The sequence below is a fragment of the Mixophyes fleayi genome, chromosome 1 (genome assembly GCF_038048845.1).
Source record: "Mixophyes fleayi isolate aMixFle1 chromosome 1, aMixFle1.hap1, whole genome shotgun sequence".
NCBI classification, from domain to species: Eukaryota; Metazoa; Chordata; class Amphibia; order Anura; family Limnodynastidae; genus Mixophyes; species Mixophyes fleayi.
Genome location: NC_134402.1, coordinates 173,951,281 through 173,977,274, shown reverse-complemented (window position 1 = coordinate 173,977,274; position 25,994 = coordinate 173,951,281). Strand labels below are relative to the sequence as shown.

Sequence of the window (25,994 nt, the reverse complement as noted above, 5' to 3'; positions counted from 1 at the left end):
GACTGGTTTGTACTTGGTTTCCCAAGCCTTGAAAGATGGACATGAAGTAACAGCTATTGTGAGAAATGTCAGTAAAATGACTATCCAGCATGAGAATCTTAAGGTAGACATAAGTAAATGTACCTTATTATTTTGCTTTCTGGTACCAAATGCATTGTTGTTGAAAATATAGCATTGGCAACACCAGACTTTTGTAATATGTTGGATATTTTCCAGAGTAGTTTTGTTGAACTTGTTTTGTTGTGAATTAGCATCTTGCTATGTATAGCTAGCGATTGCCTACCTGCCAATTGTCCAAATTTAGGCAGGACAGTCTCAATTCGAGGGCTCTGTCCTGCGCTCCTGACCGGGGAGCCACAGGTGTGCAGAGTAACCAAGGGGTCTTTTGAGGGCAGTGGAAGAGGGCAAAGGGCAGCCTAAGCAGTGGCGGATCCAGGGGGGGGGCCCCTAGCAGGGGCTTGCTGCCGACAGCTGCACAGTGTGACAGTGTGCTGCCCGGCTGCTCTGATTGTGTTTTAAACACAATCAGAGCAGCGGGGCAGCACACGGTCACTGCCGAGCGGACCTGCACATACTGTGCAGCCGTCGGCAGCCTTAGAAGTCGGAAAGGGGGCGGGGCCTAAATCCCCCCCCCCCCCCACATCGCCCCAGGTATAGCAATTTCCTAGATCCGCCCCTGAGCCTAAGTAAGCCCCCGCACTGTGGCGATGCCCCTATTGTGATGTGGCCATTATGTGTCAGCTTTCTGTCCCAATTTGAACAGTTACAAAGTTGGAAGATATGCTATCATATATTACTCACTTTTTTCTTCTGATCAGCCGGCTTGCTGAGTTAGAGCATATTTTATTTACCAAGCAGCTTATTTTTTTTATTATTATTTTTTAATGGGGTAATCCATGCAAACACTTTTTTTTTTTCAAAGAACCCTGCCCCACCCCTAAACAAGTAGAAATGCAGAGTTCCCAAGTTCTGAAACTTCTGTAGTTCACCCCTGCTTGAGCTTGCATCTGATGCAAGCTCAAAAAGTGGATCTGTCACTTGTACACTTCATCATTAGTAGCTATTTATATAGCACCAGGGGCAAACGCAGGATTTGTAGAGGGGGGTTTCCACACAACACCGCCAGTGGGCGTGACCAGAATGCATGGGGGCGTGGCTATAATTTTGGACAGTGCTTGGCTGCTCTCCAACTCTTCCTATCCCCATAATATACATGGGCAATGCTGCGTGCACTACTGTTAGGTGCACGCAGCTCTCCCTTTTCAAGCAGAGCCGTGTGAAGTGAGAGCAGGGTCCAGCCACCTCAATTATACAGTGCCCCAGGCTTGGATGAGGGGGGTTTCCAGGCACTAGGAAAAAAACCCCCCTCGGTTTGCCTATGAGCACCACTAATTCCACAGCACTGTACAGAGAACTTGCTCAGTTCCTGCCCCATTGGGGCTTACAGTCTAAATTTCCTAACATGCACAGAGAGAGAGATAGAGAGAGAGAGAGAGAGAGAGAGAGAGAGAGAGAGAGAAAGAGAAAGAGAGAGACACTAGGGCCAATTAACCTACCAGTATATTTTTGGAATGTGGGAGGAAACTGGAGCACCCGGAGGCACGCAAACATAGGAAGAACATACAAACTCCACAAACACTTACACATTTTGTGGGCTCAACTAATATACCAGTGGCGGATCCAGAGGGGGGTGATCGGAGCAATCGCCCCAGCCCCCCTAACAGGGACTGGCTGCCTGCGGCTACACACAATATACATGTGCCTGTTGGCTGAGAGGCAGACAGACAATCCTGCCTAGTCGCTCTGATTGTTTTTTTTACACACAATCAGAATGGCTGGCAGCATCCTCTGCCTGCCTGACCCTGCTGACAGACACATGTAAATATTGTACTGCTGCAGGCAGGCAGCCCCTGCTAGGAGTGAAAAAGGGGACGGGGCACTAAATTGCCCCACCTCCCCTCTAGTTCAACACTTGATTCATACGAATGTAGTGTATCAATTCATCAGGGACCTATACTTTATGAACATAAGTCAGGGCTAATAAAGTGCCTCAATAATGTCACCGGTTCCTGGAAAATTGATAGGCTAAATACTGGTTCCGCCCACAAGACAAATGCCACTGTGTGTAGGTGACTGATCCACTTTAAAAAGGTTAAATGTAAACAATGGGCAGTAGACTATTGTGACTGCAATTATTTGGTTAAGCTGTATCATCCAATCAGCTATAACTGCCTATTGTTTAAATTTGTTTAGCTTCTGAAATACAGTACCTTCCATTAATGCAAGATTTGGGACCACCAGCATTAACATTGTCTCATCTAAGCTGCAAGCTCACAATCAATATAGCCCTAGACAAAGAGAACTGGTGTATATATATAAGTTTTTGTGGCAAAGGAACACTTTTTATTTCTGGTTTCAGGCCTGATTATCTAATTGGTGGATTATGCTATAGTCTTTTGGGGAGGAGCATAATATTTGAGGGTGCAAAGTTGTGACAGGGAGAGGATAAACTGAAAATTATTTTAAAATTGGTTTTAAAATATAAGAGAATAGATGTTCTTCAAAGTAAAAAGAAAACATGAAAGAAAGAATATATATTGTTTAATCTTGACAAATCCCATGGTAAAGACTGAAGACAATGGGGCGTATTCAATTGTCCGGAAATCCCGCCGTGTAAAAACTACTACCGTTATGCCCTAAACGATTTTCATCGTTTCCGCCGACAATTGAATACGCCCCAATGAGTCATCCTTTGGTGAGTGAAGATAATTGAATAGGAGAGAAAAGGACGGTGATAGTCGCAGGAGCGCGAGAGCCCCCTTTATCTTCACCCTCAGTAGAGCTCATTTACGCCTCTGTTCCTTTTTATACAGTTCGTATATTAATATAAGAAAATGAGTGACAAAGATTGCCATGACCCTTTTAATGACAAATGAAGCAGAGGTTTGAAAACATGTGAGTGGAACCATTGGTTGGGGGTAAAGGGTGTAAGGACAGGGGGGTGGGGGAGGTGCTATGATTGTATTAGTCTAGGAGGGCCTGAACCCTTAATCGAGTCCTGTCTGGTTTACACCAGCTCTGTGTCTCTTGGAAGTGACAGCCTCAAGCAGAGATGACATGTCATACATTTATTTTCCCTATTTTATAATAAAATTTGTCAGCAAACCAATGAAATTTTTCTCCTGCTGTCTCATAACTGAAAAGCAACATTTATACATGTCAGCGTCTTTGCTGCACTAAAGGTCAATGTTTTACAGAGAGCTGCAATATTTTGCATCAAAGTAAAAAAAATAATTATATTTACATGGCGGTTTTCTCTATCGTTAAAGACAGTTAGTTATAAGAGTGAATGGCAGTATGTGAAAGTGTTATTTATTTTTATAATACCGAACTTAATAATAATAATTGAGACAAGTTATACAGTAAATTTATTGTTGTAAATAAATGCGTTAATAGGCACATTTATTTTCCAGGTGGTAGATGGCAATATATTTTCATCAGAATCATTAACAGAACATTTCAAAGGACAGGATGCAGTTCTATCTTGTTTGGGATTCCCATATAAAATGTTTTCATCCATCAGTGGATACACAGACTCCATGACTGCCATTGTAAGTGCCATGCGTCAGAGTGGAGTGAACAGGATGGTGACAATGACTTCATGGTATACTGATAGTACGTATAAACACTCAATCTTTCTACCCTAGTCAAGGTCTTGTATAACCAACTTCTATTAGGTCCTGAATTAAGATTATGAAATAGTTACCCCCACTCTGGGTTTAGACTTAAAGGTCCTGATTCATCTTCGAATGCGATATGAACGCAATTTGCATTTAAAAAAACTGCACGCAACTTGTATGCCTTTATTCAAATACAAGTGTATCTCAAGAAACGTTTCCATTTCAATCTGAGTATACATACACTCTGGCTATACGTTACTCGCCCTATGTAGACAGACATAACACAGTGCAGGATATGCACATGCATATGTGCAATATAATCCCATCAGAACGCATTAAAGAGATGCTCGGGCTCGGTTTTCTGAAAACCGAACCCACCCGAACTTAGGGGATCCGAATAGGCTCACGAACCAGCTCGCTACTTTCACGTGTCCTCGGATCTAAATCGAGGCAAAACGTCATTGTTGCATTGTCGGATCTTGTGGGTTTTGGAATCCATAAGTACCTCCCTCCCCAGGAGATCCAGGGCCATTGCTCACACAGAATCAGGGGTAGCAGTGTTCTTGTCACTCTCTATTCTCCAGTGACATTGCTCAGTACCATTGTTCACACAGAAACAGGGGTAGCAGTGTTCTTGACACTCTCCAGTCTCCAGTGACATTGCTCACACAGAAACGGGTAACACAGGGGTCAGTGAACATCTCTAGTGTGTGTATGTGTGTGTGTATACACATAAACTCACACACGAGATGCATAAATCAGGATGATCTTAATATTTACTTTACGTAAAATGCATTTTTATAGCTTACTTGCAAACACATATTCTGGCATATTTAAGTGTAATCATGTCTGACACCTGCCCTGTAGCTGGTGCAAATGATACAGCTTAAAAACCAGGTACCAAAGAGATGCCCTAAACTTGAATCGGGCACATGTACATATGCTCGGCAAGCCCTTACTGTACACTGGCTACGTTAGTCCGCCCCTTCCCACCCCTGTTCTATCCTACAAGTCATAATAATCATTTGCGTTCGACATGAATTGCATGCACTTATTTTCTGCTGCATGCCTAGAGCACTTTCAAGCAAGATATGGCACGCAATGGACTTGCATTTCGAAGATGAATCAGAAACAAAGTTGTATTGTCCATTAAACAGGAGACAGAAAAATAGTGTAATAATGTATTGTTAGTTACAAAGATGTATACTTTCTTCTGTAGCGACATGTACATGATTACATGAAAGTTCCGTAATAGAAACCATGTCCGATATCAAATGTTCAGGTGTATCAATTAGAGTGTATAAATCCCATGTACGGGCAGACATGTTCATTGTGCCACAGATAAGAATTTTTTAGTTCAGCAAGCTGTGAGGAGTGAACTGCAATACTACATTACTGCAAACTACAAGGCTTGGCTTTTGGTGACCACATAAGATTACATTGACTAGTTCAAATATAATGTGATTTAACTACAGTAGTTACCAGTAACTACAAGGGAAGCAATTCATGCAACTAATAAACACTTTTATTAGTAGAGCCACAGTGATCCCTCGTCTACAAGCCCTAAACCTGGAAGCTGCTTACCACCACCTTCTTCTTCCAAGCACCTCTACTTGAATTTTAATATTGACAACCTGTACTTACTACACTGTACCTTGTGGAAGTGAGTCTTAACAGCTAGACCTTCATGAGTTAAAAAGGTGTTTGTAATTTACAAATTGCCCTAGAAGGAAAAAAAAAGAGAGAAATGGATATGACAACCAATGAATAAGTGGGATTATATCACCGATACTTATTTCAGTAACAAATGATGTAGTTGGCTAGGGCGGTTTAGAGCTAGGGTTAGAGGCAGAGGTAATGGAAATGGAGAAGGATTTTCATTTCAAACATACCCTAACACCTACCTTTATAGATATGGTCAGGGTGGGCATTGGAAAGCATAATATCAAAATAGATCAAGTGAACAAACTTTCCGTTCCCTAAAAATGTTCAATCCAAATGACTACTTTTCTGGATCAAATGGCACAACTATCGCACCATTGGTCCCCTAAGAACAATTAGGTCCTTTTGTTACTTGTACTGTGCTAGGAAAAGAGGTAGAATATTTGAAGGACACAGGAGCTATGCTCTGCCTACAGGTAAAGTGCAGCTCAGCACAGGTAAAGTGCAACTCAGTACACAGAGTTTGTAGACACTGTAGGGCCTGAGTCATTAAGGAAACTGACAGATGGGACCCTCTAGCAGATCTCCTGTTATCCCCAACGGAAAGTGCTATCCTGCAACTCTCTACTGCCAAACAGTACACTCCTCTAGCCTGCACTTCTCTTTTACAATCTCTTTGCCTTTGCACCACTCTTCCTGGCACACTCCCTCAGGGACCTGGCTACAGATCTCTTTCATGTGTAGTACAGAAGCTCTCTCTCTCTAGGTGCAGGGGCTGTTGGGGGATTTAGTTCTTGCTAGCTCCTAATCATAATCCCTACAACAGGGTGGGGGTTTTATGAAAACATTTTGCACTTTGGAATTGTGTACACATACTCTGGTTGGATTGAAACTTACTCATGTGCAAAAGCAGTGACAGTCACTGTCAGCAAAAAGTTGCTTAAGGATTTCATGCAAATGTTTGGGACTCCTTTGTTCAACTTAAACAGAAGCCACCAACTGTACTGGCATCATCATCATTTATTTATATAGTGCCACTAATTCCGCAGCGCTGTACAGAAAACTCATTCACATCAGTCCCTGCCCCATTGGAGCTTACAGTCTAAATCCCCTAATATAGACACACACTCACACGCATAGACATATACATCCAGACAGACAGGTAGAGACTAGGGTCAATTTTTGATAGCAGCCAATTAATCTACCAGTATGTTTTTGGAGTGTGGGAGGAAACCGGAGCACCCGGAGGAAACCCACGCAAGCACAGGGAGAACATACAAACTTCACACAGATAAGACCATGGTCGGGAATCTGGCATAGTAAGAAAGTTGTAAGGTATTCTTGTCAGCTGGCTGATATACTGATTCTGAACAATTTCAAGACACTTATCAAATGTATTAAGTTTCTCCCTTTACAAGTGCAAGTTGCATTACCCAAAAAAATAATACTGAATGTGTCAATTCAGCCAGGTAATTCGGTGTATGTTAAGGTGCATCAGAGAAAGTCCTTTTTGGAACCCAGGGGGATGGGCCCACGTCAGGTACTGTTGACCACTCATATGTGTGTAAATTGCTATATGTGGAATACTTAGATCAATACATCACAGTATGAGAAAACAACTGCCCTTCACCCAAACAAAAAATCCTGCGCCTTGACTGATACTTAACCAAATATTTTTTTAAAATTTTTCTAAGAGAGAGGAGTTCTCTAAGACATGCTAGTGAGGAGGAAATTCTACTTATTTGTGAAGTACACAACATATTTCACAAGGAACACCTACCGCCACCTAATTCACTTAGATTCATAGAGGCCTGCTAAGGATCTGCAACAATGCTTCTAGATGATTTGTCACTACAATTAAATTGCTGGGCATTGTTTGTTTTCCTATTGGTGCTTTGTGCAATTGTCATCTGTCAAATTCTATCTAGCTATCAGATGGCTAGGTACACACTGGCCTGAAGATTGCACGAATAACCTCCAATCAGCCGACATCCGACCGTTTGGTCAGATATCGTGTGAGTGTGTATAATTACACGATGATCTAAAGTTGTCCCAAAGTGCCGGGTCAGATATCGTGTGAGTGTGTATAGTGACACGATGATCTAAACTCGTCCCAAAGTGCTGATCTTCGTTTCATTTGGTTGGTCATACTGTTTAATATTTTCCGACCAATCATGTAGTGTGTATGCACTCATGCTCACGTTCTCCATAGAGTGTACTGACTCATGTTCTTTTCAGCCTATGCTAGCGATAAATGTCTTGGTGAATAAATGTAGAGAGTGCTGTAGAAGGAATAACTCATTTGTTCGTTTAACAGAAGCTAACGAAATTCGACATGAGGATAGCTATAACAAGGCGGTTTAAATCAGTGTGACAATGTTACAATAGTGAATGAATGAATATTGTGGTCATTCTGTGAAGACTAGAGGACCAGATGAAGAGCACAGATCTGAAGGTAAATCTTGTCAATGTGTATGCATGAATCGCCAAACCTTCAGTCGTAGGTACAACCATTTGAGTCAAATTGACCCTGGTGTCTGTTTGTGTGTGTGTGTATGTTAGGGAATTTAGACTGTAAATTCCAATGGAGCAGGGACTGATGTGAGTGAGTTCTCTGTACAGCGCTGCGGATTTAGTGGCGCTATATAAATAAATGATGATGATGATGATGATTTGAGATAACACGTCGGTCGGAAAATTCTTCAGTGTGTACCTAGCCTAAGTCAGTATGCCAAAACCTTTATCAAAAAGTAAATGGTTGGATATGTGCTCAGTTGACTTACCATTCTAAGAGAATGACACATGTCCAGTTCACGTGGACAAAGTTTTACCTGTACTCGTCCAATGGAAGCAACCAAATATTGTGTAGTACCCATTTATAATCCGTTAAAGGTTTTTTTTTTCCTTTTCATGGGTTCATGCTATATATACTAGTATATTCCCCCTCTGAAATTTGCTGGCGGGTCTGTGCTAGATTGAATGCTCTCCAGATGCATATCGGATTTCTAAATAAAGATCTCTCTAGTCTCTCTCACTTTATGTAGTTGTTAAAATTATGTAATTGTTAAATGTATCTCATAACCTGCTCTTACTACACTGAACTTGCCTTCAAAATCATCCAGGCTTCTGCATTGGCCCCTGTTTTTCTATTAGCTGACAAGAGTGGCATTCCTAGTAAAAAAAAAAAAAAATGTTTTTTTTCTGGAGTTCTCCTTTATTAAGCAGTGTAGCTAATTTTAATCTCATTCGGGAAGACATTGGCAGAACAAGTCTCATAAATAGCTGAGTTGTATGCATTCTTAGCGCCTCAAATTTTAAAACAAAAAACATCCTGTCTGACCTGTAATGTGGATAACCACCCCCAAATCATTTAGGGTCTGGCCATGGAAAACCTGTTTTTAAATTTACAAAACAATTGACAACATTTTTTTTCATGCACTATACATAAACATTTGTCTTTCTTTTCTCAGCTAGCTCAGCGCAGAACTCTTCATTCTTTGTGCGCAATCTGCTCATACCTCTAATTAAAAGTGTGCTCACAAACATGTTTGAGATGGAAAAATACCTAGAAAAAGAATGTTCTGATCTTAACTGGACTGTGGTAAGACCACCAGGACTTCAAAACACACCAGCAACAGGTAGGCATCATATGACCATTACTTTACAAGCTACAAAATATGTAAAAAGTAATAAGTTGAGGATTTTATTTTAATTAGATGGAAAAATTTTATATTTAAGGGAAAGGGAGTAGAAGTAAGTAGTTCAAGACAAGTAGTGGAGAGAATATAATAAGCTATGGACTCACCTTGAGTTGGACGCATTTGTGTAAACATAATAAGCTCTAAAAAACTGCACATAAAAATAACGTACTTACGCCTGTTACATTTACAGCATGAACAATGAATTTACCTCATACACTCATCCTGCAACATTTTTAAAAATAAAACAAGATAATCCAGCAGTGAAAAGTGAAGAATTGGGTTTTGATTACAACAAACCATAAGAATTTCTCCTTAGCACACGAAAAATTGAAAATCAAATAAGCGGTAAAGAAAATACTCAACCATAAGTGTTAGCAACATAATACATAGAGAACATTAGTTATTCAAATGTACTTCTGTTTGTTTAAAACAATCTTAATATAATTAACTAGGAACTCCAGTTTAGCAAATGGTTCCAAAGTTCAAGCTGAAACAACTTGAAATGAATAGCTTCTGTACTCCTGAAACAACATTACAATCAGGGCTGGCACTAATAGTAGGCAGATCTAGATGGTTGCCTAGGGCACCAATGTTACTCATGCAGTGTTTTTAATTGGAACACTGTCACTCAGTCAATCTGTCAACAATGAATACCACCATAATATCGACATGTTCATTATGTCTACATGGTTACAATGTCCACATTGTGAATGTTGAAAAGTTGTAAATTTGACAATCACAATGTCTACATTTAAACGGCAATGCTGCCGATGGCAATACAGTACATACCCACGGTAGGCATAATACCGTAAATACAGTAAATACACTCCCAGTACAATACAGTAAATACAGTTACTACAGTAAATACACCCCCAGTACAATACAGTAAATACAGTCACTACAGTAAATACACCCCCAGTACAATACAGTAAATACAGTTACTACAGTAAACACACACACTCCAGTGCAATACAGTAAATACAGTTAACAGTAAATTCACCCTCCAGTATAATACAGGAAATACAGTGAATACAGTAAATACACTCTCCAGTACAATACAGTAAATACACCCCCAGTACAATACAGTAAAACAAAAACGGAACACAATGTGAAAAAAAAAAACAAAAACGCTTGCTAGCCCCATTTCCCAAACAGCTTACCTAACCCTAGTGCTGCCAGCCTTGGCTGGTACTAGAACAAACAGGGGAACAAGAAGCATGGGTCTCACACCCCTGGGCATTGGGTGTGGGTTAATAACAAAAATGCTATATTAAAAACACCATTTTGTCCCAGGTGCACTACAGGTCCCAACAAGCCCAGGCTGCCAATAATAGTTTGGACATGCTGGTTTCTGTAGTACTACATGCATCAGCATACCCATGGGTGCCAGGGCATGTTGGCACCTGGGTATCCACAAGAGCCAGCATATCCTGACACCCAAGTTCCGCTGGAACGTGTAGTAGTGCACTAAAAAAAATGTAAATAAAACACACACACCCCCACTTGTAAATATCAGTTTACTTGTAAGAAATTAAAAAGAAAATCCTCTGTGGTACTATTGACTGTATTGCCGGCATTGCTGTTTTAATTTCGACTGAAAAATGATTGTCAACTTTACAACTCAACAACATTTACAATATTGACATTTTAGCCATGTAGACATAATGAAACTGTCGACATGTTCATTGTCGACAGATTGTACCCAACCCGTTTTAATACCCCCACGGTATGACCACACTGAGTACGCTGACATGAAGGAGAAGCAGCTGGCAGCCTCTAAAATGTGATGCTGCAGGTTGCTGCTTCTTTTATCAGTGTTACGATAGGAGTGTGGCGTTTGGCTATGATGTCACAGCCAAGTGTTACACTCCCAGTTTGAAGAACAGAGGATGTACCTCCCTCCTGCTAAGGTAAGAAATAGCAGGGATGGGGGCACAACACCAAAGAGTGGATGGGCATATATTTTGTTTATGTATTAAAAATTTTGGCTACCTATATGTGCCTCCCACTTTTTAAGGGACCAAAATAATGGGACAATCGACTCAAAAGCTATTTCATGGATATATGTGGGCTACTCCCTCGTTATTTCATCATCAATTAAGCAGGTAAAAGGTCTGGAGTTGATTCTAGGTGTGACATTTGCATTTGGAATCTGTTGCTGTCGACTCTCAATATGAGAACCAAAGAGCTGTCACTATCAGTGAAGCAAGCCATCATTAGGCTGAAAAATCAAAACAAACACATCAGAGAGATAACAAAAACATTAGGTATGGCTAAATCAACTGTTTGGAACATTCTTAAAAAGAAAGTACGCACCGGAGAGCTCAGCAACACCAAAAGACCCGGAAGACCACGGAAAACAACTGTGGTGGATGACAGAAGAATTTTTTCCCTGGTGAAGAAAAACCCCTTCACAACAGTTGGCCAAATCAAGAACACTCTCCAGGAGGTAGGTGTATATGTGTCAAAGTTAACAATCAAGAGAAGACTTCACAAGAGTGAATATAGAGGGTTCACCACAAGATGTAAACCATTTGTGAGCCACAAAAACAGGAAGACCAGATTAGAGTTTGGCAAACAACATCTAAAAAAGCCATTACAGTTCTGGAACAACATTCTATGGACGGATGAGACAAAGATCAACTTGTACCAGAGTGATGGCAAGAGAAGAGTATGGAGAAGGAAAGGAACTGCTCATGATCCAAAACATACCACCTCATCAGTGAAGCATGGTGGTGGTAGTGTCATGGCGTGGGCATGTATGGCTGCCAATGGAACTGGTTCCCTTATATTTATTGATAATGTGACTGCTGACAAAAGCAGCAGGATGAATTCTGAAGTGTTTCGGGCAATATTATCTGCTCATATTCAGTCAAATGCTTCAGAACTAATTGGACGGCGCTTCACAGTGCAGATGGACAATGACCCGAAGCATACTGCAAAAGCAACCAAAGAGTTTTTTAAGGCAAAAAAGTGGAATGTTATGCAATGGCCAAGTCAATCACCTGACCTGAATTAGATTGAGCATGCATTTCACTTGATGAAAACAAAACTGAAGGGAAAATGTCCCAAGAACAAGCAGGAACTGAAGACATTTGCAGTAGAGGCCTGGCAGTGCATCACCAGGGATGAAACCCAGCATCTGGTGATGTCTCTGCGTTCCAGACTTCAGGCTGTAATTGACTGCAAAGGATTTGCAACAAAGTATTAAAAAGTGAAAGTTTGATGTAGGATTGTTTAGTTTGTCCCTTTAATTTTGGTCCCTTAAAAAGTGGGAGGCACATATAGAAACTGTTGTAATTACTACACTGTTCACCTGATTTGGATGTAAATTCCCTCAAATTAAAGCTGAAAGTCTGCAGTTAAAGCACATCTTGTTGTTTCATTTCAAATCCATTGTGGTAGTGTATAGAGCCCAAAATATGAGAATTGTGCTGAAAAGGCCTTCGACCATGTCACCTGGCAATTTATACAAAGCACTTTATCAGAAATGGGCGTTTCCAGTGCCTTCCTCAGAGGCATCTCTGTGCTATATTACAGTCCAATTGCCTCAATCCACTCAAATGGCTGCTCTTCTCCCCTGGGTATCAAAAACAGAACCAGGTATAGTTGCCCACTGTATCTGCCCTGACCACAAAACCTCAAAATCTGATCAGAATCATAAGTTGGCTCTCTATGCAGACTCTGAGGAATCCCCGCGCCTCTTTGTACAACTAAATTGCAGAAAAAGTCCAGATTTTGAATTTTAAAATGAATACAGACAACACTTAAGCCCCCCCCCTTAATGTCCCCCAATATGAGTTACAACTACTTCAAAATAACCAAAAATTTAGATGGCAACTGCACAAGTTGAATATACTTAGGCAAGCGTTACAACCAATTATTCTTACCCAACTGTTACGATTCCTAATAAGAACTCCAGGTAAAACAGAAGTGTTTGAATAAAACGAAGTATGTTTATTAATGCAAATATACAACAAAGCCAATAGATGCAGGAAATGTGTAAACAACAACTCAGTTGAAGCAATGATATGTTTCAGACACCAGACATTGCAAGTTAATCCATAGCAACAACAGTTCCAGGATATGAAAGGTTAACCACAGTACAAGAAAGCAGGTCAAACAGGTTTGAGCCACGGATGCAGGGAGAGATTAATGGTACAGTCTATAGCAACAAGCAACACAGATTCAAGGTAGGGTGTAATGCTAGTAGTGGCCTGTGTAGAGATGGCACTGGGGAGCAGCACAAAATAAGCAGAGGCCAGATCAAGCTGCAAATCTGGATGGTGAAACACAGTGAGCACAGGTAAGTCCCAAGGAGCAGACAGCGGACACCACAGTCCTGGAGTTAGGAAACTATATCATGGATAACAGGAGGAACACAGGGAAGTCCAATGGAGCAGAGAGCAGACACCCTGAACCTGAGGTGAAGTGAAACCACAGATGAAGGGCAGAGTCAAATACCAGGCAAAGGGTTGGGTAGTGTCACATGCTTTGTATGGGCCTGCAGAAGACCTAGGATTCACCTTAAATAGTTTTAGACACACTCAAGGAATATTTGGGCTTTCCATGTTTCCACATGTACTCTCTCACTTCCCAACTCACGCAGATTATACTAACCAATTCAAATGCAAAAACCAGGCTATAGGTATTCATAGAAGTCCAATTGCTTCATATGCTCTCCCCCTACTCCCTCTTCTGGGTGGATCCAAGGACCGCCCACAGCCCTCACACGTCCCTCCCACTCTGCATTTCTTGATTTCAATGTGGAACTATTGCATTCACACTTTTGACCTAATAGATAATCCCTGCAACATGGCTCCTCTCTGGGACAACCCAGAATTTTGTCTGGGACTAGATTCCAATGCTTGTTCACTGAAAAAAGCCTAACATCAAGTTCTAACATCCCTGAATTATTTCCCTGAATTCTATGTGCTCCAAGGTCACTTTGGTTTACCAAGAAATGCATTTTACCAATACCTGCAACTTCAATAGCAAAGTTAAACAACAGACTCCTCAGCTTTCCCTCTGCTAGAAGCCTTCTGCCTGGGTAGATACACCTCCAGATGCCTAAACTCAGCCATCTAAGGAACTGCATGAGCTACACTGGAAGGAAGACATGAATCCATGAACCCAGAAAACTGTTTATGAATATGTGAAGGAGTTTCCAAGAGCTCAATTTGCTCATGGATAAAGTAAAATGTTGGTATTTGGGGCCAACAAGACTCAGTGCCATATACCCCTCATAACCCATATGTCTCTACTAACTTCCCCACAACCTCTCATCACATTCTCCCACCCCCAATCCCCGACGTGCCAAAACATGTACAAAAGCTGATAAAAGACCACCCCCCACTATTCAAACACTCATCAACAACATCTGGCAAATACACAATCTAGAGCATATCACTAGTATTATACATCTTCCCATACAATTCTCCAATACTTGGTTCTCCTGGACTGCACATTATTAAGAAGGTGCATTCCCACCATGTGAGAGATCAGCCATTGTAACCTAGACCTCCCATTCTAGTTTTCATTCCAGTTTCTCCCACTCCTCCTAAACATACGAACAATTTCTCGGTCATCTTTCTAATCTCTGATATACAAGGATTTTGGAGATGAATGCAAGCAATCTGGGGAAGAATCATCTTATTGATCATTAGTGCATTGTAGAGTGTATTTGCAATATAATCTGTCTCCTCATGCCAAAGACTTTTTGTTTTATTGAGATTGTATCCCCCCTCCTCTATTTGTTTTTCTTTTGTACCCCATCTTATTATTGAAAAAAAGTAATAAAGCCTGCTAAAAAAAATATTGTCAAATTATAAAATATTCTTTGTGATTAAACCCATTTAAAAGATGAACATTCATAATATTATTGATCATTTAAAGCCGGTTACTGAGTGTTATTTTGTCATCATCTAGAAAAAAAATAAGGTTGTTCAGTAACATGAATGATCAAAAAAAAAGCCTACTAAATCATTCTGGTTCAAGCACATTTACTTTTTGCAGTTACTCTAAATACTCAAAGCATCCAGCAGACCCTCATACTCCCTAAGAGCACAGTACCAATGTACTAACAAACATTGACAAGCAAAAACCTCACATTAAACTGGCCATTTCACATAAATGGGTTCATGTGATCTCTCTTGCCATATTGTCTATTATAGCATTAAATGTACTATTAGTAGTAAAATGTAAAACACGAATATAAAATGAGCTAATCAATTACTTTTTAATCTTTTCTGCAGAAAAAGAAATATTAACTTATGAAGGCTATTTTGTCCCAGATGAAAAAGGTTACCCAATAACCAATACAATATCACGAGATGACGTATCACGCTTCATGCTCTCCACCCTTAATGATGACAAATGGATTAGGAAGATCGTTGCAATGTGTTGTAAACAATGAGAATGCATTTACATGTGCAATAAAAGCTCCAGTATAATCACTACAGTGAAAAAAATATATATATTGTTAGAACTTTTTTTATGGTAAACTTTATTAGCAAATCTCAGTGACTTTCTTTGTACAAAGCAATTAACAGTTATATGTATTAAATAAAATGAGTAAGTTACTGTATACATTGTATGTTATTCAAAACAAAATATTGACATATTGAAAATTCACTATATGAACGCATATGGTTAATTGCTGCAGCTGAATACTGGGAACCCCACATTCCCATAATGCCAGCATACATGGTAGCAGCTCATGAGACAGCAGTCAAATAATCTTTCTGCAGAAAAATAATCAACCATTTTGGACATGCTTCTAATTCCATAGCGCCCCCCTCATTTGTGCTGTCATAGGGGTCACCACTGAGAGACCTCTGCTGTTACCCATTTCCAACAGTTCCACACTACAGAACACTCCTTGCAATTCAACAATAATAGTAATAATCTCTGTTTTCACTGGGAGTAGCAAAGGTTTCTCCTTACAGCAATTAAGTCTGGGTGAGTAATTCATACATGCGCACTCAAAATTGTGTAATAAATAGAGCATCAGAATGGACAAAACCCGTGAACAATCCAATCTATACAAGTTACATAGCGTACTTCCATAGTACAGACTGCTGTGATGCTTAAGCACTAGACGTACTAGAGATCCTTATCCTAAAAACTGCTTCTGGAAACTGATAAAAATCAGGCGTTAGGAGGGCCGTTAAAGGCACGAACGGTAGGTAAGACTTTTGACTGAGAAGCATTATCCAAAACTGGACAACTCCTTTAAAGGGCAGTGCCATTCTGGCAGGGCTGCCCATAAAAACTATGGGCCCCTGAAAATTTTTGATCATTGGCCCACCTCTCGTTTAATTATTTCCAAAACGTCAAGTGATTTTTCAATGGAATGTATTAAATGACTCCATGAGGCACATGCAGATTTGGATCAAAGAGTTATGGTGGTTAATATTAAAGATTCTTAGTTCTCTTGGCTCTGTCAACCAAACTCTTTGATTGTAAATGAAATGTGTGCACCTGGTTATTTTCTCTTCCAGTCAATTTAAAATTAATGTGGGCAGATACTTTTATAGTAAACCACTACACCCATTTTGCTGTGGTACTTTTCTAACAGTTGGGTGGTAAGCTTTGAACTAGGTATTCCCAGTTAAAGCAGGTCAGAAAATCAGCTGTAGATTGGAGATGGTACTGTAATAAAAACAAATGTATAGGAACTATATTAAAGTAGTATTAAGTAGCAGAACTGTATATCAGTGATGGTGTTGCATTGATCTTTTAACCTGAGAAATGACAAGGTTGCTAGGCAAGCTAGCAGCCACACATCACATGACTGGCACCATAACAAAGCAGTCATGACACAGAGGGCTCCGGGAGCACGTGTCATGTACCACTTGAGCTGTCAGCTTGCTGACCGGGAGCTCATTGCATCTCTTCAGATCTGGGTCAGCTGGAAAGAAAGAGAAGACATAGCTCTTAATTCTAGGATCATGCACAGTTGTCAAAATGTAGTGATCTGATTTCAAGATGTTGATAGCTCTTGGATCCTGGCGAAGCGAATACAGTACTTAATCTACAAGTCCTGCATAGTTAGCAGAATTGCTTTGTTTCATCTCCTCCTTCAATTTCTTTAGCTGCTTTTCCAAAAGTCTAATTAGGGGAATCATTTGACTCAAGCTAACAGTGTCTGAACTCACTTCACAGGTGACTACTTAGAGTGGTTTCAGCAATTTGAACAACACGGAAAGCATTCTCCACTGCACTGGACTAAAGTACATTCCCCCTCAAATTTGATTCTTCTTGCAGCAGCTGCAATCTCCTACATGCTGTCGCGGAATGCTAAAAATGACCCGAATTATTTCTGGACACAGACAACAACTCCTGCATGTCACTTTTATTTTTTTAAAAGCTCAGTACCACCAAGTTGATTGTGTGAGCAAAACAGAGAATGTGATGGAATTCTCCCCGCTGTAAAAGGAAGAGGTTCTTTACAGTAAGGGCAGTCAAGATTTGGAATTCATTGCCAGGGAAGGTTGTGATGGCAGATTCAATAGATATGTTTAAGAAAGGGTTAGACAAATTTTTAGCGGAAAGGTGTATCCAGGGATACGACCGTTAATTAAAATGTAGGATAGTAGTGGATATAGGGTAAAAATAGGACTGCAATATTGAGCAGCGTGAGAGAGGGCAGTGGAGGGGGACGCAGCGTGAGAGAGGGCAGTGGAGGGGGACGCAGCGTGAGAGAGGGCAGTGGAGGGGGACGCAGCGTGAGAGAGGGCAGTGGAGGGGGACGCAGCGTGAGAGAGGGCAGAGCAGGGGGGACAACGTAGCAGAGGAGGGGGGACAATGTGACAGAGGGGGCAGTGTGTCTGGATGCAGGGGGGCAGAGTGCCTGAGGGCAGAGTGCCTGGATGCAGAGGGGGCATTTTTGCATACAATTAAATAAGTATTTCTGTCCTGACCTAAATACTTATTCCAATTTTTTGACCCAACTACTTCTAAAACAGAACTGCTCAATAATTATTTTGGGGTGCCTTGAAAAAATTTGGAGACTCTAAGGGTGCCGCGAACTGCAAAAGTTTGGGAACCACTGATATAGGGTAAAAATAGGACTGCAATATTGGGTCTGGGGGGATTTTCCCAATTGAAACAGATTGGCGGTTGCTTACTCTGGATCAATTTCAAATATAAGTGCAGGATCGCAGGAGATCCAAAATAGGTTGAACATGATGGACTAGTGTCTTTTTTCAACCTCATCAACTATGTTACTAATAACAGTTGTCTAGCCATTTGTAGCGTTTGTAAAGCCACACCAACAACACCTTCCTCATCAATATCCTCACTAGTGATCGGAGTTAGTCCTGCATCTAAGTTGCTAAGGATAGATGACTTTCCCTATCCAGGATTACTCTGAAGAATTCTTGAGCATTAGTCCTGCTGCTGCTACTGGGGGTGGATCTTCAACCCAGAAGTAGACCAAGAAGAAGATTACTAGTAGTTTACAACAATTGACTGTTAAACAATCCATTGCAAGAGGAAGTATGAAAGCGTTCACCCAGTTGTAAAGTGGATCACAGACGCTATGGCAACTATGCTAGTATTAGATCTGCATCCAATATCCACCATTAATGCAGCAGGTTTTAGAAAGTTGTGCCCCCGTTACCAAATTCCATCATGACACCATTTTACTAGAAAATCAATTCCTCACCTCTACCAGAAGGTTACATAAAATTAAATTATTGGGCTTCAAAATGCCATTCTACCCACAGATATGTGGACAAGCGGAACTGGGCAAACTAAAGATTATATGACTGACAGCCCACTGGGTTGGTGAATTGCCTTCAGCAGCAGGAACAGTAGCAGCATGTACCCAACAACACCAGTAATGGTGGTTTTCTGCGGGGTTGAATTAATATGGTGTTAGGATGATGTACACACTGATGCTGATGAAGCTGAAGATGACGACAACATCTTGCCACTTTAGAGTTCATTGACAGCGCTGTTACCTTAGCTGACTTTAAAGCCCATTGTTATCTTGTTTTGTGGGGGGACCCAAACAAACCAAGCACTTCAGCCACATAAGTGGCACTCCATGTCACTGTAGTGCTTCTTTTGTTAAAAGTGTGCATGTCCTTTTTTAAGATCCATTATAAGGGTGGGTGGGATTGTCCCAAGGACAATTCCATCTTGCACCACTTTTGCTTTCAGCTACCACTGTATACCAATGTTACCTACATGTGCTGTAAGTGCTGAAGTTTGTTTTCATTCATCCTTTCAATTGCTTCTCTCTCGTACGTGTGACCACATACCTTGTTTTTCAATGGGCTCACCACCTCCAACTTGTTGGAGCACCACGGATTGGTCTGATAAATGCAGGCATCCCAGGGGGTCAGCACTCATCGCCATGTATTAGCTCTAGAATTAGAGTTATCCAAGTAACGGGTGGAGTGATCAAAGGAACCATAACCGACGAGCCATTTGCAGTTTCACTGTACCGGTCGTGTGCTCAGGGTGATGGCATTCTCGTCTTCATTTTCAAATGTTTGTCTGCAGGGGCCGTTGACACACCCATTTGCTTTCTCAGGTGTCTTGGCGGTTCTTTAAACTGGACATATTTATCACCCTGCCTCAGGGCCTCCTCTGTATTATTCTTTTTAAGCGCTATCTCTTGTGTACTATCTCTCTTAAATCCAGGATCTCATCCGGTGGTTCACGCTTTAATTTAAGTACGGTCTCCTCAACTGCATCTATATATTGGTTTAAATCTCTGTTGAATGCAGCGTATTCCAACATGACAGATTCCATACCACAGCCTGTCTGAAGCAGATGTAATGCCACTCCAGTTGTAATATCCATTCCTGTGTCTACATAAGTTTGGCAGTTCTTCAGGGATGAGAGGGAGGTATCCACAGAGGAGAAGGAGATTAAAGATGCAGCACGAGCATGCATGGTTTAATAATGTAGAGTTCATTGACAGTACTGTTGGGCTTAAGGCAGCTAAACTATGGGTAGCTTGTTTTGTGGGGGCCCAAACAAACAAAGAGTGACACTTTTGTGGCTGAAATGCTTTGTCGCTGGAGTGCTTGCTTTGTTAAAATGTACATGTCCTTTTCAATATCTTACATATGGGTAGGTAGGAGGGCCCAAGGACAATTCTATCTTGCACCACTTTTATTTTTTTTATACTGCTGTGTGGCGATGTTTCCTAGATGTGCTATGAACTGCCATGTGTTTGTGTTGTTGCTCTGTTGCTTAGCATCTAGCCAGGTTGCTGCAGCCTTAATTGTGAGGTGGTCAAAATTGACTGGAATTAGTGTTGAGGTTAATAATAATGTAGGAACAATAGAAAAAAAAAAAAGAGCAAAATTATGTGATTTTAGCTATTTTTCTACAAATTACAGATCCCAAACCAAAACACGAATATGCAGAATATGAACTTGGTGCACTAATGTCTGGTATAATTTGAACTGAGGGTACTACTGTGGCAGTATATGAACTGTCAGCACTTCTTTTTGGCATAGTATGAATTGGGGGCGCTACTGTATGGTATAATATAATACCTAGGTTGTGCTAGACACGTTCCTCCAGTGGTGAGCTGCGGCGCAGAGTATCCTTCTCTATTTTTCTCTGGGTGCACACCCTAATGCAAGGTACTGAGCACATCTATGTGGGGCATGCAGCACCTGACATGTGCACTGTCACATATGTGATTGCAGCAAGAGATAGACACAAGAGTCTGCCTCTGAAATGCAGAATAGAAGAAGGTAAGTGGGGGAGGAGGTGTTAATGTAATGGGACTAGAACCTTAAGTTCATAATTTAATGGTGGTGTATGGGTTAATCACTCAATGGTGGAGTCTAATGCTTACTCGAGTATGTGCATAGGATATCTGTGTTTGTGTCAGCAGATGTATTTCTGCAACTGTCGTGTGTATACACACAACTCTCTTCTATATTAGAATTCCCTTGGGAAGGTTTGTCTCCAGTGGTCTGAGAATTATCAACTTTATGGATCAAGCCACTTAAACTCATTGGACATACAGGGGGAATATTTAATTAAGCCCAATCATCATGGTTGCTCATTTGTTTTCGTACCGCAGTAGTGTAAATTCCCGTTCACAACTCTATGGGGGTACGAAGAGAAATCCTCAATGTTGGGGAATGCCTTTGATTCCGATCCAGAGGCACTTCACGCTTAATTGAATATGCCCCACAGTTGTGCACAGTGACATCAGAGTGCTGTGCCAACACTTGTTAACACTAGGTGGGCACAGTTTGTATAACTGAATGTCTGTGTTAGATGGCAAAAGAGGCCTTTAGAAGGTTTACAAGGGGGATTTCATTATTCCCGCTGGCATGCACTTACGAGTAGTTGACTTAATTTGAAGGGGGTTAATTATTTAATGGTGGGTGGGAACTATTAATGTATTGGTGGGATGATGGCCGAGTCAATTAATTTGATGGTGAGGGATATTTAATGTAAACGGGTCATGGTGTTGCCTATTTAAGGCCGTGTAGGAGGAAATGTGTATTTATAAAATGTGAATACTATTGTTTAAATTTAGGTTCAGGTTAGGGGAAATATGCCTATTTAGTAAATATGAATGCTATCAATTTAAAAGGTTGGGGTGAAAAAGTGTTTCACACCCAAATGCTCATGTATAGCCTTTTCAAAATTTAAACCCAAAAAAAATTAGCGGAGTTTTTTTGGTTTTGTGTGTGGGGGCCCAATGCAAATTTTGCACCTGGGTCCACAACTGGCTAGTTCCATTGTTTTATGAGATTACAGTTTAAAATGGCTCACAGGTTAGGCAAGGGAAGAAGTCCCAGGAGTAGAATTTCCCTGCATGCTATGTGTTGAAGTCAGGTCAGATAAGAGTATTGTTCAAAAGTTGTCATTCTTGACATGGTAAAAGACATAACTAAGGAGGATTTTAGTATATAATCAAATTCATGGCTCACACAAGTACTGTCATGTTTAGCATATGTTCTCCACACATTATACACAGTAAGAAAAAAATTAGTCTGATCGTAGTAAAGCTGTAAAATACTCTAAATTCACATCTTTTCAAGCATATACTTAAGATAAGACAGCTAAACTTTTGTTTGCTTTATTAGGAAGTAAAAACTGTATATAAGTTAATGCTCTGATTACAAGCATAGTATCTCAAATTGTTTGCCACAGTATCTGTTGCAGCAAGTTCCCCCCCCCCCCCCCCCCCTATAAATGATGATTTATTTATGTTCAAGGAAAATATACAGAAGAAAAATGGGGTGGTGGAATATATTATACCCATATGCAAATCAAGAGCAGGAAGATTAAGAAAATAATTTGTTTTCATAAAGCTGTAAAGGCTACTAGCAGAGTGTCCATGTTATAGAAATATATACTCTAATTATAATCTTTTCAAGTTTTATAGTTAGGGATGGTTAGGTGATTTCCAAGCCTAAGCAATCATGGCTTTCATTGCTAATAAACATTTATAAAATTCTCCACTCTGGGCAATCTATGGAACAGATATGCAAACCAAGCTACTACCTTGACCTTACCTTATATTGTGTCTCTATAGGATTAGGGCAACTAAATTCAGCCTATACAGTAGTAAATAGATAGCCATACCTCAGCTTCCATGAGAAATCCCAATTCTTCCTTCCAGTGCAACATAAGGAGAAATAATGTATAGATTGTCAGTGGAGATTTTTTAGCATATGTGACATTACGGAAGGTCCCATGAAGGCCAAGCTTTCACACATATGAATGTCAAATACATGCTTTAAATGCTCTGTAAAAAGTTGTTGAGGAGCATCTCAGCATCGTAAGATCATATGCAATAGTCATCTAATGACACCAGGCAGATATTCTTTTCTGAAGGCAGTCTAACAGATATCGTTTGACTGCAGTCATACCACAGAGTATAGATTAGGCCAGTGATGGGCAAGTGCCGGACCTCCGAGACTTCACCTGCGGCCCCCAGTTTTTCTTGCTTGGTCAGATTTGTTTGTTATAATTTGTAACACATGTTACTACAGATAGGTGTCTGATTTAAGAGGTTTTAAAATTTATTTCTGAGATTAAAGGCAACTTTCGACTATTTTAAAATTTAGAGGGCTACACAATGCGACCCCTAAAACATATCAGATTACCTCCCACCGGATTAGGCATTTTTTACATGGTGGATATTACTTGCAGAAAGTAACTACCTCAATCCACCCTAATTAAAAACTGCCACAGTCCATGGGCCTGGAAGGTAGTGTTACTGTGGCAAAATAACCTCTCCTAATTTTTAAATGAGTCATCAGCATTTCATTTTGTTTGAAAACACACTAGCAACATTTGATAAAGTCACCAAATCTAGTATAGTGAAACAGACCCGTTTGAGATCAATAAACCTACATTTGTTTTATGTTCTCAATTCCAGAGTAAATCAATGGGAGAGAGACATTACAGAAAAAACTGTAAAAAAATATATATAGTATGGCAACCACTTTTGCCCCCCCCTTGTAAATAATTTAAAAAAACTCAGAAAGCAATAGAGCACACTGGTTGCTATAGATGGCACCTACTTTGTTAGCATACCTTTTTCATAAAGGTTTCCAGTAGCAGAAGAAAAACAGAAACCCACAAAAAGGTACACAATGCAAGTCCAATTGTGAAAAAGCAGTTTATTATAAAATACAAAGAAAAAGTTCTTATCGCTTCTATACTACATGTAACTGATCTGAATAATGTTTTATATAGACTTAAGTCATTGCATTACCCGACTGTGGTAGGATTGACAGATAAAGCATTTGATACGGTCCATATAATATACACGCTGCATAGCAGAGTTGTAATCAGTTCAGATTCCTGCTTGCATAGGAAACACTTCAGACAGGCAGAATCCATCAGAATTAATTGATATACAATTACATAGCCTGTGTATTTCATATATTGTTTGTATTTAAGGACTGGCCAACTCTGGAATCTGTCAGACAATTGCACTGTTCACACACAAAGGTTTTCCCTGTTGTCAAATAAGTGTCAGATTCCAAAATGCCAGTAGAAACACACAGTAGGATTACAAAATCAACTAGTTATTTAATTAGCTCACTATAAGGCAACTCAGCTGAGAATTGGAAAGAGTTTTGCCATAAACCAACAAATTGCCTTTGAATCAGAGCCAGGTGGTTTGCTTGTATTTGTAATTTATAGATAAAAATAAAATAAAAATAGCTATAACAATATTTTTATATACTCATGTGTTTACATTCCAAAATACAACTAGATAAAACATTGCATTGGAAAAGCCATATTCAAAAAAACATTGGATTGATCATTTTCAGATCAGTGAAACCAAAAATAGAACTAAACCATTTACTAAAATTCAGTTTGCTATGTTAACATACATTTGAGATGGTTAAATTGTTCACAATGCAACGTTAGTAGGACAAAAAAAACCCCATAAAAACAAAACACCCATCCCTTAGATGGGTGACCAGCACATCAATTTATAAAATTAATGCTTAAAAAGATAATATAGTGTTTTGCATACAACTAGTACATTTTGAGAGTGTTATTTACAAATCATAAACAACCTTAGTAATAAGTTACCCTGACTCAATTACAATATTTAAATGCCATAGAACCTTAATGCACAAAGTTTTTACATTGGTTAAAAAGAGTTTATGCAAACTCTGTCCAAAACAATGACCCTTTCTATTCCTTTCCCTAGTTTTCAATGCATGCTCATACTTGTTAGGTAAGCATAGCACCTAAATAGAAGGAGATTCAGGTTTAAAAGTGCATCAATTGCACAGTGCCATTAGTCCCAGTCATTAACCATACTTTGGTAGCACTGATATATGTTGTGTTGTGCAACATTCTGGAGGAAATATTGATCACTTACACCATCTCCTATGTACATGCTAATCCTATCTTGCAGTTCTTCCAAGCAATCTCTTTGAGCAGGTGGGTCAAGTGAAGAATTATAATCAGTTTTCACCCCTGGCTCCATGGTTTTCAGGTTTGTAACTGTAGAGATCTGCTGGTTGTTGGCTGGGGATTCATTATAGGTAGAAGCTGCATTCATGTACGCTTCAGTGGAAGGCATCATGTGACTATACTGCAAGCTGTTCATGTCATACCTCTGCATCTGCTGGATCAAGGGACCATTTATCCCAGTATATTGCATGTAGCCAAGTTGGTCCTGCATCAAAGCATAAGCCCCATTAGGCCACCCATTCACGGGAGTAAAAGGATCTGTCCTATGTCCATTTCCAGTGCTGGGGACTGGTTTTACATCCGGATAATTAAGGTTGCCACGCAAAGTAGAACGGCCCTTTTTCTTGCCGGTCTTTGGCTTTCGTATTGGTTTGTATTTGTAGTCTGGATAATCAGTTTGGTGTTCAATTTTCAATCTTTTTGACTCTTCTACAAAGGGTATCTTTTCCACATCAGGGAGGAGTTTCCATTCTGCTCCCAACCTCTTGCTGATCTCAGAATTGATCATCTCTGGACATTCTAGGTACAGCTTTTTCCTTTGCTCTCTGGACCATATCATAAAGGCATTCATGGGCCTCTTGATTCGCGTTTGGCAAGGGGAAGCAGTTTTATCTTTGACCCCTAAAGGCACAACGTCCATAGTCTGAGAAGGGGATTGCTGAGAGCTTTTAGTATTAGTGTCTAGCATAGTGTACATTTGGTACTGGATGGTGAGCTGGTTGGACACGTCAACTAGTCTCTGCACTATAACCATCTGCTCTAACTCGTTTAGAACATCCTTTTGCAGGGTTCCTCATTGATTGAATGTTAATTACATTCAATCAGCCAATAACAGAAAAGCCTCTGCCCAGCCCACCATCTACTGTTTCAATACCCACTTAACCCTATCCACTGCAAGTCAAATTTGTATCATAGCATAAAGCTTTTTCAAATAAGTTTAGATCAACACAGCACTAGAAAGAGTTTAACCAAAATTAGTCCATACAAAATGTTATAATTTTTAATGTAG

General features: G+C 40.2%; 2 protein-coding genes across 3 annotated transcripts in view; one reads left to right on the top strand and one right to left on the bottom strand.

The window, feature by feature from the left end:
• The window catches only part of LOC142144884 (flavin reductase (NADPH)-like), a 16,698-nt gene extending 1,082 nt beyond the window's left edge, over positions 1–15,616 (top strand). For both annotated transcript variants that reach the window (XM_075204206.1, XM_075204197.1), the window contains exons 2-5: positions 1–103; positions 3,474–3,675; positions 8,813–8,980; positions 15,298–15,616. The exon at positions 1–103 is cut by the window's left edge. In XM_075204206.1, the coding sequence (XP_075060307.1) occupies positions 1–103; positions 3,474–3,675; positions 8,813–8,980; positions 15,298–15,458 (634 nt within the window). In that variant the 3' untranslated portion in view covers positions 15,459–15,616. The remainder of the gene's footprint in view (positions 104–3,473; positions 3,676–8,812; positions 8,981–15,297) is intronic.
• An 8,793-nt stretch (positions 15,617–24,409) lies between these two features.
• LOC142106722 (transcription factor Sox-3-like) lies at positions 24,410–25,692 on the bottom strand. Its single transcript, XM_075189716.1, has one exon. It carries the CDS (start codon positions 25,680–25,682, stop codon positions 24,807–24,809), a length of 876 nt encoding a protein of 291 aa, XP_075045817.1. The 5' UTR covers positions 25,683–25,692; the 3' UTR covers positions 24,410–24,806.
• Between the last annotated feature and the right edge of the window lie 302 nt (positions 25,693–25,994).

Coding starts and splice junctions, on each gene's coding strand:
- LOC142106722 (XM_075189716.1), bottom strand. CDS start 25,682: ATGTACACTATGCTAGACACTAATACTAAAAGCTCTCAGCAATCCCCT.